The sequence below is a fragment of the Ranitomeya imitator genome, chromosome 8 (genome assembly GCF_032444005.1).
Source record: "Ranitomeya imitator isolate aRanImi1 chromosome 8, aRanImi1.pri, whole genome shotgun sequence".
NCBI lineage: Eukaryota > Metazoa > Chordata > Amphibia > Anura > Dendrobatidae > Ranitomeya > Ranitomeya imitator.
In genome coordinates, this window is record NC_091289.1 from 53,019,621 (window position 1) to 53,033,856 (window position 14,236).

Sequence of the window (14,236 nt, forward strand, 5' to 3'; positions counted from 1 at the left end):
GCCGATCGTGCTATGCTTGCTTCTAGCCTCTCATGGAGGCTATTGAAGCATGGCAAAAGTTAAAAAAAAAATTTTTAAAAAAGGTGAAAAAAATAAAAAAAACATAAAAGTTTAAATCACCCCCCTTTCGCCCCAATCAAAATAAATCAATAAAAAAAATATCAAATCTACGCATATTTGGTATCGCCGCGCTCAGAATCGCCCGATCTATCAATTAAAAAAAGTATTAACCTGATCGCTAAACAGCGTAGCGGGAAAAAAATTCGAAACGCCAGAATTACGTTTTTTTGGTCGCCGCAACATTGCATTAAAATGCAATAACGGGCGATCAAAAGAACGTATCTGCACCGAAATGCTATCATTAAAAACGTCATCTCGGCACGCAAAAAATAAGCCCTCAATCGACCCCAGATGATGAAAAATGGAGACGCTACGCGTATCGGAAAATGGCGCAACTTTTTTTTTTTTTTTTTAAGCAAAGTTTGGAATTTTTTTTCACCACTTAGATAAAAAATAACCTAGTCATGTTTGGTGTCTATGAACTCGTAATGACCTGGAGAATCATAATGGCAGGTCATTTTTAGCATTTAGTGAACCTAGCAAAAAAGCCAAACAAAAAACCAATGTGGGATTGCACTATTTTTGCAATTTCACCGCAATTGGAATTTTTTTCCCGTTTTCTAGTACACGACATGCTAAAACCAATGATGTCTTTCAAAAGTACAACTCGTCCTGCAAAAAATAAGCCCTCACATGGCCAAATTGACGGAAAAATAAAAACGTTATGGCTCTGGGAAGGAGGGGAGCGAAAAACGAACACGGAAAAACGAAAAATCCCCTGGTCATGAAGGGGTTAATCCTGTGTCTTTTCGTTTGACCCTTCCAGATTCTTTTTCCATCCATAACGTATTCCATAGGTCGTTGTTGCGGAGATACGTGGCACCTATGGTTCCATCTGTTGATCCTCCTGCCCCGGTTTTGGTGGTGGGGGAGTTGGAGTATATAGTGGAGAAGATTTTGGATTCTCGTGTTTCGAGACGGAAACTCCAGTATTTGGTTAAGTGGAAGGGTTATGGTCAGGAAGATAATTCCTGGGTCTTTGCCTCTGATGTCCATGCTGCTGATCTTGTTCGTGCCTTTCATATGGCTCATCCTGGTCGGCCTGGGGGCTCTGGTGAGGGTTCGGTGACCCCTCCTCAAGGTGGGGTACTGTTGTGAATTCTGTGGTCAAGCTCCCTCCTGTGGTCACAAGTGGTACTTCGGCTGATTCTGTCTATGGGCTTCCGTTGGTGGATGTGAGTGGTACTGCGGCTTCTGAGTTTCCTTCCTCAGGTGATGAGGTTAAGTCGTTAGGTGCTGCTCTATTTAACTCCACCTAGTGCTTTGATCCTGGCCTCCAGTCAATGTTCCAGTATTGGTCTTGCTTTCTCCTGGATCATAGTAACATAGTTAGGCCGAAAAAAGACATTTGTCCATCCAGTTCATCCTATATTCCATCATAATAAATCCCCAGATCTACGTCCTTCTACAGAACCTAATAATTGTATGATACAATATTGTTCTGCTCCAGGAAGACATCCAGGCCTCTCTTGAACCCCTCGACTGAGTTCGCCATCACCACCTCCTCAGGCAAGCAATTCCAGATTCTCACTGCCCTAACAGTAAAGAATCCTCTTCTATGTTGGTGGAAAAACCTTCTCTCCTCCAGACGCAAAGAATGCCCCCTTGTGCCCGTCACCTTCCTTGGTATAAACAGATCCTCAGTGAGATATTTGTATTGTCCCCTTATATACTTATACATGGTTATTAGATCGCCCCTCAGTCGTCTTTTTTCTAGACTAAATAATCCTAATTTCGCTAATCTATCTGGGTATTGTAGTTCTCCCATCCCCTTTATTAATTTTGTTGCCCTCCTTTGTACTCTCTCTAGTTCCATTATATCCTTCCTGAGCACCGGTGCCCAAAACTGGACACAGTACTCCATGTGCGGTCTAACTAGGGATTTGTACAGAGGCAGTATAATGCTCTCATCATGTGTATCCAGACCTCTTTTAATGCACCCCATGATCCTGTTTGCCTTGGCAGCTGCTGCCTGGCACTGGCTGCTCCAGGTAAGTTTATCATTAACTAGGATCCCCAAGTCCTTCTCCCTGTCAGATTTACCCAGTGGTTTCCCGTTCAGTGTGTAATGGTGATATTGATTCCTTTTTCCCATGTGTATAACCTTACATTTATCATTGTTAAACCTCATCTGCCACCTTTCAGCCCAAGTTTCCTGTGGCCTGTCTGCCCAGCATAAGCTAAGTTCTGCTTGTGTTACTTTTGTTGCTATATTTTCTGTCCAGCTTGCTATTTTGGTTTTTCTTGCTTGCTGGAAGCTCTGAGACGCAGAGGGAGCACCTCCGTACCGTTAGTCGGTGCGGAGGGTCTTTTTGCCCCTCTGCGTGGTTGTTTGTAGGTTTTTGTGTTGACCGCAAAGCTCTCCTTCCTATCCTCGGTCTATTCAGTAAGTCGGGCCTCACTTTGCTAATATCTATTTAATCTCTGTGTTTGTATTTTCATCTTTACTCACAGTCATTATATGTGGGGGGCTGCCTTTTCCTTTGGGGAATTTCTCTGAGGCAAGGTAGGCTTATTTTTCTGTCTTCAGGGCTAGCTAGTTTCTCAGGCTGTGCCGAGTTGCATAGGGAGCGTTAGGCGCAATCCACGGCTACCTCTAGTGTGGTATGATAGGATTAGGGATTGCGGTCAGCAGAGTTCCCACGTCTCAGAGCTTGTCCTATTTTATTTGTAACTATCAGGTCACTTGTGTGCTCTTAAACCACCAGGTCCATTGTGGTTCTGAATTACCTAATCACAACAGTCCATATAGACGGATTAGGAGGGTTGATCCTGACGCCAGATTCCCTTTAAGATATGAAAGATATTACAAAGACATTTTAAAGCCTCCGGGACTCTGGTGCGCTCAATTGAACTATTCTATAAGCTATTATGTCCAAAAAGATTTGGAACAGTGATCATTTTTCCTAGGTGCGGCCAACCTAAGTGACTCCAAGTCTGCAGCAAACATTTGTCAAGGAAATCAGTTCTCAGAGCATGAACCAAAAAACTACAGGCCTCTTCTGCATGAAGAAAGGTCAATGTTGCTGGACCTGCTGTTGCACAAGAATAATACGAATGCTCAGAAAAATGTCCTTTTGGATCCAAGCAAAGCTGTTCAGACTGTTGCTCTATGGAGAGATGAAGTCATCAGTGTTGAGGCCACTTTGGTACTAAAAGGGAATCTGTCACCAGGTTGATACTTGATCGGAGAGCAGCATAATATAGCCGCCTTTAAGGGGTTGGACTACAGCCATGCCGCTGTTTTATAGGCAGATGCTGGCTATGTTTCACAGCCGGCATCTGCCTCTTATGAAGCAGGCTCAGCTGCCGAGACTATTTTAAACAAACCCTTTCAGCTTTTGATGCAAATGTATGTCATAGGTCGATAAGGGGTCAAGTTCTATAGTAAAAAAAAAAGTCTGCATACACAGCATATGGTTTTTATTGTGTGCTTTTTTTCCAGTATTTTGGGTCAGTAAAGTTTTTTTTTTTTTCCCTTCCTCCAAAACACATCAAGTTCAGCATATGGATTTTTTTGGCACTCTTCCCCATAGGCTTCTCTATTGAGGTCAGAGAGACTGAAAACTGGAAAATACATGTATAAGATGACAATTTTAAAATGCAGACAAAAAAGTGGGGTTTACAGCTAAACAGAACTGTAAGGGGTGCAATAAATGACAAAACTAAAACATTTATCAAATTAAAGTAAGTGTAGTGATGAGGCATTAAAATATTGTGTACAAAGCGAGTGAGGCTTTAGATCTGTAGACTCTGTCACTCCAGCTCTATTTCCTGCACATCACCTCCCCCCATCTGCTTGACTGACGTTCTTTATTCTGTGTGACTTCAGGCACAGGTGGGACAGTCAAGCAGGAGGATCTGGCGCTGGTTGGGGAATAGATCTGGAGTGACAGAGGTTTCAGATCTACCATAGCAAATTGCATATCTGTATAAACGCTGATTTCCCAGTAATGGACAAACAGACCAGCCTTGTAAAGGCATTGCTTGACTTGTCTTTGAAAGAGCCACAGACGCATGGAAAAAGTTTTAGAGTATAAAAATCTGCAGACCGATTCCCTTTAAAGGGAACCTGTCACTCCCAAAATCGAAGATGAGCTAAGCCCACCGGCATCAGGGGCTTATCTACAGCATTCTGTAATGCTGTAGATAAGCCCCCGATGTATCCTCAACGATGAGAAAAAGAGATTAGATTATACTCACCCAGAGGTGGTCCCGCTGCGGTCCGGTCCGAAGGGCGTCGCTGTCCGGGGCCTCCCATCTTCTTACAATGACGTCCTCTTCTTGTCTTCACGCTGCAGCTGCAGCGCAGGCGTACTTTGTCTGCCCTGTTGAGGTCAGAGCAAAGTACTGCAGTGCGCAGGCGCTGGGCCTCTCTGACCTTTCCCGGCGCCTGCGCACTGCAGTACTTTGCTCTGCCCTCAACAGGGCAGACAAAGTATGTCGGCGCCGCAGTGTGAAGACAAGAAGAGGACGTCATCCTATGAAGATAGGAGGCACCGGACCGCAACACCCATCGGATCGGCCCACCCCTGGGTGAGTATAATCTAACCTCTTTTTCTCATCTTTTAGGTTACATCGGGGCTTATCTACAGCATTACAGAATGCTGTCGATAAGCCCCTGATGCCGGTGGCCTTAGCTCATCTTCGATTTTGGGGGTGACAGGTTCCCTTTAATAGCAAAATAGAATGATGGCTTTCAATATTCCTTTTACTTTTTACAGCTTTATGTATGAGGAAAGTTTGGCAAAACATTGGGACAGTAGGCTATTTTATTTCCTGAGAACACTCACATCCATACTGTATTTCATTTGCTGGCAAGTATCGTCTTTGGGGAAAAAGAAAAAAGATCATTTATAATGTTAACTACCAAAACAATTTGACGTTACCTCTGCAGTTCTTTGTAGCGTATAAAGTCTTCAAGTTCTACTGATGAAATTTTGTTTCGGTCAAGATGCAACTCGTAGATCGATGATGGCAGATCTTTGTAGAAATTTACAGTATTATTACTCTTAAAGAAAAGCGTCACATCATAATGCAACAATAGATTCTTTGACCTATAACATTCATCCCCACGTACTGTCCTTTATGGGATTGTGTCAAGAAGACATTGGAGAGTGAAGCAGAGACCAGGTGAAACTTTACATGGCGGATTTTCAAATAAATGGTAACACATGGATGGGCCATGACCGCCCGTGTGGGGGAGCTGTAATTACAGACCTATGGCATTCTGTCTTAGAGAGGAGCTGCTGACCCTTCTATAACATCTGGATTCATAGGCTATAAGAGCGGCCATGAGAAACCCCTTTCACAACAGTCCTGTTAACAAGGACTCAGCTTGTCTGAAACTAAATGTGTTTAACAGGAACCTGTCATGGTGGGAAATATTTACATGCAGATATAAGGTTAATCTGATTATAATTTAACTGATATCCTCCCTGCAGCCGGTCGCTTTCAGTTATAGAGGCATGCACAGAGCAGTTAGTCATCCCTCACTATATGTTGAGTGGCGGCTGTAATTACTATTCGTCACTTTGACTGACAGCTTGCTCTACACAGCATATGTGTACAAGCCTGTGTGTGCAGAACAGGCTGTCAAAGTGGCAGGAATGATTATAGCCGCCACTCACAGTATAGTGAGCGTTGACCGTAACCACTCCCTGCACCGCCCTGCGACTGAAAGCGTTGGCTTCAGGGAGGATGTAAAGTTATTTTCTTTCTGTAGCTGTTGCTTCCAGGAAGATGTGATTTTTAATGTCATTTACGTGTAGATTAACCCTGTATCTGCAGGTAAGTAGCATTTCCCGACATGGAAGGTTCCTTTTAAAGGATTTGTTTTATCTAGACTTCAAAAGAGGAAATAATATAATAAAGACATCCCACAATGGACAGCAATATCATGGATCTCACACACATACTAATAGTATAATGTTGGGGAAAATACCCGTACTAGAAATCCTTCAAATGTATGTAGGACACTCCCATATAACTTATAGAAAACCCAAAAGAAAACACATGGAGTACACGTCCCATCTTAGAAATATAAAAATATACGTTTTTATTTCACAGTATTTAAAAACACGAAGTCATCAACTAGTACAGAACATACAGATAAGGGAGACTTGGGGTAGCACTGAAAAAGTCACAGCTACGGTAAACCTCAGAGATCCGCTCATACCATTTTATAATAAAGATGCCATCAAGTGCAAATATTTAGGGTAAAGAACGCCACCGCATCCGGAAATCTGCAAGTAAATATCTACACCTCCCCCAGTGGGGTGCCGATAGTCCAGAAACAACGGCCTATATCATAGCAAAAACCGGTTTAGTGGCTCTTACCCATATAATGTAAACTGCGATCTCCAGGGGCTCTTACCCATATAATGTAAACTGGGGCTCTTACCCATATAATGTAAACTGCGATCTCCAGGGGTCACCGCCGCAGCGGCGGTGACCCCTGGAGATCGCAGTTTACATTATATGGGTAAGAGCCACTAAACCGGTTTTTGCTATGATATAGGCCGTTGTTTCTGGACTATCGACACCCCACTGGGGGAGGTGTAGATATTTACTTGCAGATTTCCGGATGCGGTGGCGTTCTTTACCCTAAATATTTGCACTTGATGGCATCTTTATTATAAAATGGTATGAGCGGATCTCTGAGGTTTACCGTAGCTGTGACTTTTTCAGTGCTACCCCAAGTCTCCCTTATCTGTATGTTCTGTACTAGTTGATGACTTCGTGTTTTTAAATACTGTGAAATAAAAACGTATATTTTTATATTTCTAAGATGGGACGTGTACTCCATGTGTTTTCTTTTGGGTTTTCAAAAGAGGAAAGTCTGGTTTATTAGCTGGTCACCATTAAAATTTTAATTGCTAGAACTCGCTGATTAACAGCTATCACGGGGAAACGTGGTCAGTGTATGGAAAATGAATTATTACTAGTGATGAGCGAGTGTACTCGTTGCTCAGCTTTTCCCGAGGACGCTCGGGTGGTCTCAGAGTATTTGTTAGTGTTTGGAGATTTAGTTTTCATTGCCTCAGCTGAATTATTTACGGCTGCTACCCAGGCTGAATACATGTGGGGGTTGCCTGGTTGCTAGGGAATCCCCACATGTAATCAAGCTGGCTAAGAGATGTAAATCATTCAGCTGAGGCGATGAAAACTAAATCTTCGAACACTAACAAATACTCTGAGACCACCCGAACGTGCTCTGGAAAACCTGAGCAACGAGTATACTCGCTCATCACTAATTAGTACAAGTCAGCTCTGTAGAAGAATGGCTGACCAAAGTAATTTTCTTTAGAAATGTAATTTCTAAATGATTTTGATCACTGTCTGACTTTGATAGTTTATTGACCTACTACTTATAAATGCAGATTAAGCAGACTATTACCAACCTTTAGGGATAGATGTCAGTTTGGCTTCTGCGATTCTAACATGGAACACGGTCAGTCCTTCAAATGCTCCTGCTTCTATTCCTTCATTTTCCAGTGGGTTTGCACTCATTTCTGTTAAACACAGATGATTATTACCAGTGCGATGTGCAGAGTTGTGTTACAAATGCATTTTGTTGGTAGTTTTGATCTCCAGTTGGATGGGCCATGCTAAAGATGACTAGTAACAAAACTACTTCTATAGCAGTGTGCATAAAGGGAATCTACCAACAGGATTTCACACCCTTACTTCTATGCGCATGTGGCTCTTTCAAAGACAAGACCAGCAATACCTCTACATGACCAGTCCACTCCTCCAATACTGAGAAATCAGCATTTGAATTTATATAGAAATTAGTTTGTAGATCTGAAGCCTACGTCAATCCAGATCTATTCAGCTCCCTGCTCCTCCTGCATGACTGACAGCTCCTTTCTCTTACGTCACAGAGCATAATGGATGTCAGTCAAGCAGTAGAAAGCAGTGCTGGTAAGGAATAGAACTGGGGTGTCAATGCCATGGATGTCGTAAAAAGCAGTTCTCAGGACTCTCATCTAGCGTCCACACATTACTGATGTGGCTGTTGGCAGGGCCGGACTGGCCATCTGGCAATTCTGGCAAATGCCAGAAGGACCTGTCTGGTCGTGGGCCGCCGAGTTGTGATGGAGGTATCGTTAGAAATATTGGTCTTGTAGTAAATCTTGCTGTACTCCATGCAGGGTAATATTAGTAATATATCCCATCTGGTTTTTGGGGACGGGGACAGCATGGGCCTGTGTGATTTCAAATGCCAGGGCTGAATTTCAGCTCCAGTCCGTACCTGGCTGTTGGTATCGGGTCCTGCAAATTGATGTGCACTAACTCCGCATGTGGGTTTGGTTTGGTAGCGGTCTGGCAGACTGGAGTCATACCATAACAAGGAAAATTGTTGCAAGCAGTGGTTTTATTGTTGTCGCTGATCACTATATATATATTTTGGCATTATTACAATTGTATCTGGTGTGTTGCCTGGAAAAATACATTTGTCATCGTTGTATTGTTAGAACAATTCAGTCTAGATTCTTTGTCTCCGCATATAAACATGTCTGTAATTGTTCTCAGTAGTAGTGGAATGTTTCTGCAAATTAGCAAAGAATGATGCATACTGATAAATACCAATGTGTGACATTTTCCAAAACTCTTTTAAATTCAGCGGCACTCTTTCCAAATTATGACATCAACTGTGAGACACACCTACCTAAAACATGTAAGGACGCCATGCCTTTGAAAGAATCTTTTTGTACTTTTTTTACTTTGTTGTCATGAATTCTCAGTTCCGACAGGGATTTTGGAAGCTTGGATGGAATTTCTGTCAGCTGATTGTGGGACAGATAGAGTCTCCGTAACTTGGTTGTTGACTGGAAGGCTTTAGGGTGAACTTTGTATAACTTATTGTTGTTGAGAAACAAGGCCTAGATAAATCACAAGGACATGTTAGAAAACCAATTTATAACACTGCCGCTCATGTGCAAAATGTTTCATGTAGCAGCGCAGATGTCTCATTACCCATCACTTCTTTCATTAGTCAAACGCTCTCTGGATTCAATTATATCTGGTTTATCGGAAACTTCTGGCATGTAAGGAATTAGGGGTCACCCTTTGAACCTTCTGAAAGACCTACATCTGCATGCTAAAAGCTGAAGGGACGAAACACTTAAAGGGAATCTAACAGCAGGATTTTACCCCCCAAAACTATTTACATGTGCATGCAGCTCTTTCAGAGATAAGTCCAGCAATACCTTTACATGTCAGGTCCGTTCCTTGATTACTGAGAAATCAGAAATTAAATTGATGTGCAAATAATGCTGAAGGGCTAGGGTAGATCTGAAGCCTCTGTCATTCCAGCTCTATTCCCCATCCAGCATCACCTCCTATTGCTTGACTGAGAGACTCTGTGATGTGGCTTCAAGTAAATGAGCCATCAGTCACAGAAGGAGGTGGCGCTGGGAATAGAGCTGCAGGGAAAATGGCTTCAGATCTACCATAGCCCTTCAGACTCATTTGTATATTTATTTCAAATGCTCATATTTCAGTAAGGAAGCAACAGACCGGTTATGTGAAGGTGTTGCTGGACTTTTCAATGCCCTACATACACATATAAATATTTTCGGGGACCTTTTACCAGTTTTAGGATATTAAACTGGCCATATCTTGGAGTAGAGATTTTTCTTTGGGGTTGTTTTAATATTTTCCCTGCATGATATTGCCAAATTGTAAGCAGGAGCGGTCAAGTAGGGTAAAAAGGATACCCATGTGACACGTGTAATGACACACAACCCTATTTTTCAGTTGTTCTTAATGCTTCCTTTAATTTGCACCTTTTTTAACCACTTCACGACCTTGGACATACCCAGTACGTCATGGTTGGGAAGTGCTACCCTCCCTTGGACGTACTAGATACGTCCTGGCAATTTTGCGGGCACAGGAGCTGCGTGCGCACGATTTGCTGCCAGTTGTTCAGGCAATACCACAGCTGTCACTATCGATCATGGCATTTAGAAGAGAGGGAGAGGGCCCCATCTGCTCTATGATTGGGCCCCCGCTACATCATCATGGGGACTCGATCGTGCCACGGTGACCCAATGTCGTCATTACAACATCTGGGTCACCAGGCTCTAGCAAGCTTGTGTGAGAGCAGAACTGACAATTACATTGCATACGTTATAACCGTGATCAGACCGTTAAAAGTGAAAGTATGGGACTAAGTAAAAAAAAGAAAAATTGTAAAAATATGTTTTAAAATATCAAAAAATAATTATGTATTTGTATATTGTACATATACATTTATATTTTTATGTAAATAAAATAGACAAAAAAATACACATTTGGTATTGCTGCGTCCAGAACAACTCACAGCATAAAAATAAAACTGTCACACTGAACACCATAAAAATAAAATGATGCTTTATCATCATACCACCGAATAAAAGTGGAATAAAACTTGTTCAAACAGACAAATGTAAATAAAAATGGTATCTATGAAAACATCACCTTGTCCTGCAAAAAAACAAGCTGTCTTACAGCTCCATCAGCAGAAAAATAAAGTTATAGCTTTCAGAATACAGTGATAAAAAAAAAATTTCTATAAGACAGTGTAAAAGCTCCAAAACATAAAAAAGGATATAAATGTGGTATCACTGTAATTGTACTGACCTGAAGAATAAAGCTGCCTTACCAATTTTACCACATGCGGAACAGCATAAAAGCAAAAACAAAAAGTCAACTCCTGAATTGCTGGTTTTTGTTCATTCTGAATCCCAAAAATGTGACTAGAAAGCGATCAAAAATGTTACCGTATGTGACCGAAAATGGTACTAATAAAACTGTCAACTTGTCCCACGTAAAACAAGCCTTAACATGACTCTGTCAGCCCAACTATGGAAGAATTATAGCTCTCAAAATATCGCTCTAAAAAACACCTGTTATCTGCTTACACAGGAGGAATTGCACAACAAATTTTGGGTTCCATTTTCTCCTGTTACCGTTGTGAAAATAAAAAATATAAGGCTAATAAAACTTCTTATTTATTTTCACAGCTCCACATTATATACTTCTGTGAAGCACCTGAAGGTTCAAGGTGGTCACCACACAGATAAATTCGTTGAGGGGTCTTGTTTCCAAAATGGGGTCATGTGGGGGGTTTCCACTGTTAATGCACATCAGGGGCTTCCCAAATGTGACATGGTGTCTGCTAATGATTCCAGCAAATTGTGCTTCAAAGGGACACTGTCACCTGAATTTGGAGGGAACAATCTTCAGCCATGGAGGCGGGGTTTTGGGGTTTTTGATTCACCCTTTCCTTACCCGCTGGCTGCATGCTGGCTGCAATATTGGATTGAAGTTCATTCTCATTCAAAACCCCGCCTCCATGGCTGAAGATTGTTCCCTCCAAATTCAGGTGACAGTGTCCCTTTAAATAAGTCACAGTGGTTCTTCCCTTTCGAGCCCTGCCGTGCGCCCAAACAGAAGTTTTCCTCCACATATGCGGTATCGGCATACTCAGGAGAAATTGCTTAACAAAATTTACTGTGTATTTTCTTCTATTATTCTTGTGAAAATAAAAAGTTTGGGGCTAAAGTAAAATTTTTGTGGAAAAAAGTTAAATATTAATTTTTTCCTTTCACATTTAATTAAACGGAACTTGTCGATGTCATTTGTAGCATCTAAAGTGTCCCCAGTGCGTTGATAGTGATGCAGTGTTTATCACTAACATGATTTTTTTCATTAAAATGGCTGCTGTAATCCTTAGCAAAAAGTTAATACACAGTGCAGAAGTGTGGCAACCCAATATACACTGTGCAAGCTCAGGATTTCAAGTGACGTCGGCACAAACCCAGGAATACGAGTAATTCAAAATGTCTAGGCAGTGATAACCCTGACTGAACACAATGAAGCACCCCACTATGACTAAACAAGCAGGTAAGATATAAATGTATAAAGTGCTTTTTGCCAAGTATTACAGCGGTGATTTTAATGAAAGAAAAAATAATGAGTGATGCACATTTCATCACTAACAACGCACTGGAGACACTTTAGAAGCTACAAATGACAAGACAGGTTCACTTTAATTCCTGTGAAGCATCTGAAGGGATAAACTTATAATGTGGGTTTGGAGGCCTTTGGCGCTTGCAGTTTTTAGAATAGTGTCACTTTTGGGATTTTTCTGTCATATTAACCCCCCAAAGTCACTTCAAATTTTATGTGGTCCCTAAACAAAATGGTTTTGTAAATTTTGTTGGAAAAATGAGAAATCACTGGTCAACTTTTAACCCTTCTAACTTGGTAACAAACAAAAAAAAAGTTTAAAAAATTATGCAGATGTAAAGTAGACATGTGGGAAATTTTATTTATTAACTATTTTATGTGACATAACTCTTTGCTTTAAGGGCATAAGAATTAAAAGATGAAAAATTGCGAAATTTTCGCCAAAATTCCAATATTTTCACAAACACAATTCATATCGAACAAATTTTATTACCACTATCATGAATTACAATTTGTCATGAAGAATTAATCTCAGAATCAGTGAGATCAGTTGAAGTGTTCCAGTATTAATATCTCTTAGAATGATACTGGTCAGAATGGTAACATTTTGCCTGGTCGTGAAGGTGAAACAGGCTTGGAGGGTAAAGAGGTTAAAGTCTCTTCCCTCTCAATTCCTTTGGACGAAAGTGACACCCTGAAGAAGAGAAAGCGTGCTGCTGCTCTCTAACGTCCTCTGGATAACAATGTCACATGAGCCAACATCGCTGGAACAGCGCCTGGACTGGAATTAAGTATAGTTATTATTTTACATGGGGGAACTCTGGTCAATGAGAAGGGGTTGTCTGAGTAGTGGTTGTCTGAGTAGTGGATTTCATTTGAATAAGACATCAGATCGTAGATATCAAGGTATCATGTTTTTCAGCTTCCTATGACCTACATGTCCATATATACAGCTTAGGAATTGTTGATGCTTCTGAAAGATTCCCTTTACATCATGGTCAAGGCTCATTAAAGGGTCCACATAGACTTAGCTGGTTATCTTAAGCATCTGCAGATGTCACTAGAAAACTAGCTTTGTGGGGGATTTTATGATGGCGACTGACAATCAGTGGGGGCATGATCTTCTTTATGTGAACATTTGGGATGTCCATATCAGCTATCAGGGCCCGTAGAAACGCTCGTTAGCGTGAAACGGCCGTCGTCCGTCATCCTCCACTCCCCTCCCTGCTAAGTCTGTCCATGCTTTGAATAAAGGATTGGATTTTACCAGATCGGTGAGTGCGTTCCTCTCTCTTCTTCTGCATTTGGATATTTATCGTCTTGTTATCTTTGGATACTGCACCACTGAGTTTGTCGGAAGGGACCTCCAGTATTACCTGGCTATCTCACATGGCGGTCTAAGTAGTTGCAGCTGTGCGGAGGTGCTTTTTTCTTCTTTTTTCTAAGATCATGGAGTGGCCTAGCCAGTCTCCAGACCTTAATCCCATAAAAAACTTATGGAGGGAGTTGAAGCTCCGAGTTTGCAAGCGACAGCCTCAAAATCTTAATTATTTAGAGATGATCTGCAAAGAGGAGTGGACAACAAAGGTTTTGCCACCAAGTATTAAGTCTTGTTTGCCAGAGGGATCAAATACTTATTTCTCACTGCAAAATGCAAATGTATTTATATAATTTATACAGTTTGATTTTCTGGATTTTATTTTTGACATTCTATCTCTCAATGTTAAAATTAACCTACCCTTAAAAGTATAGACTGTTCATGTCTTTGTCAGTTGGCAAACTTACAAAATCAGCAAGGGATCAAATACTTATTTCCATCATTGTATATCACAATTGTGTTTTTACCAAAACGAGATTGCAAAGTTGAGGGAAGAAGGATTTTTTTGCTTGCAAAATAATGCTAAATATTTTTTTATCATGCTAATGGATGAATACTAAGCAAAAAAAAACAACACATAGCTTACCGAAAGCGCTGTCAGCCCTTGTAGATCCTTTTCCTTAATCTCTTTTATTTTGTTGTTCTGAAGGTCTAATAACTTTGTGTCTGGAGGAATTTTGGCTGGTACAGAAGACAACCCTGTAATGGTGCAGAAACATGTCACAGAGTTAAGTTTCCTTTGTCTAATAGTAGAAAAGTAAATATCATGAAGTACTG

The 14,236-nt window shown here is 41.2% G+C and overlaps 2 protein-coding genes across 3 annotated transcripts in view; one reads left to right on the forward strand and one right to left on the reverse strand.

Annotated features, from left to right (window-relative positions):
• Positions 1-14,236, forward strand: part of CENPP (centromere protein P) — a 406,761-nt gene that overhangs the window by 184,768 nt on the left and 207,757 nt on the right. The gene's annotated exons all lie outside the window — the stretch shown is intronic.
• The window catches only part of ASPN (asporin), a 48,185-nt gene that overhangs the window by 9,174 nt on the left and 24,775 nt on the right, over positions 1-14,236 (reverse strand). For both annotated transcript variants that reach the window (XM_069736921.1, XM_069736922.1), the window contains 4 exons: positions 14,046-14,158; positions 8,795-9,008; positions 7,524-7,634; positions 5,010-5,103 (listed from right to left, as the gene is read on the reverse strand). In XM_069736921.1, coding sequence (XP_069593022.1) covers positions 5,010-5,103; positions 7,524-7,634; positions 8,795-9,008; positions 14,046-14,158 — 532 coding nt within the window. The remainder of the gene's footprint in view (positions 1-5,009; positions 5,104-7,523; positions 7,635-8,794; positions 9,009-14,045; positions 14,159-14,236) is intronic.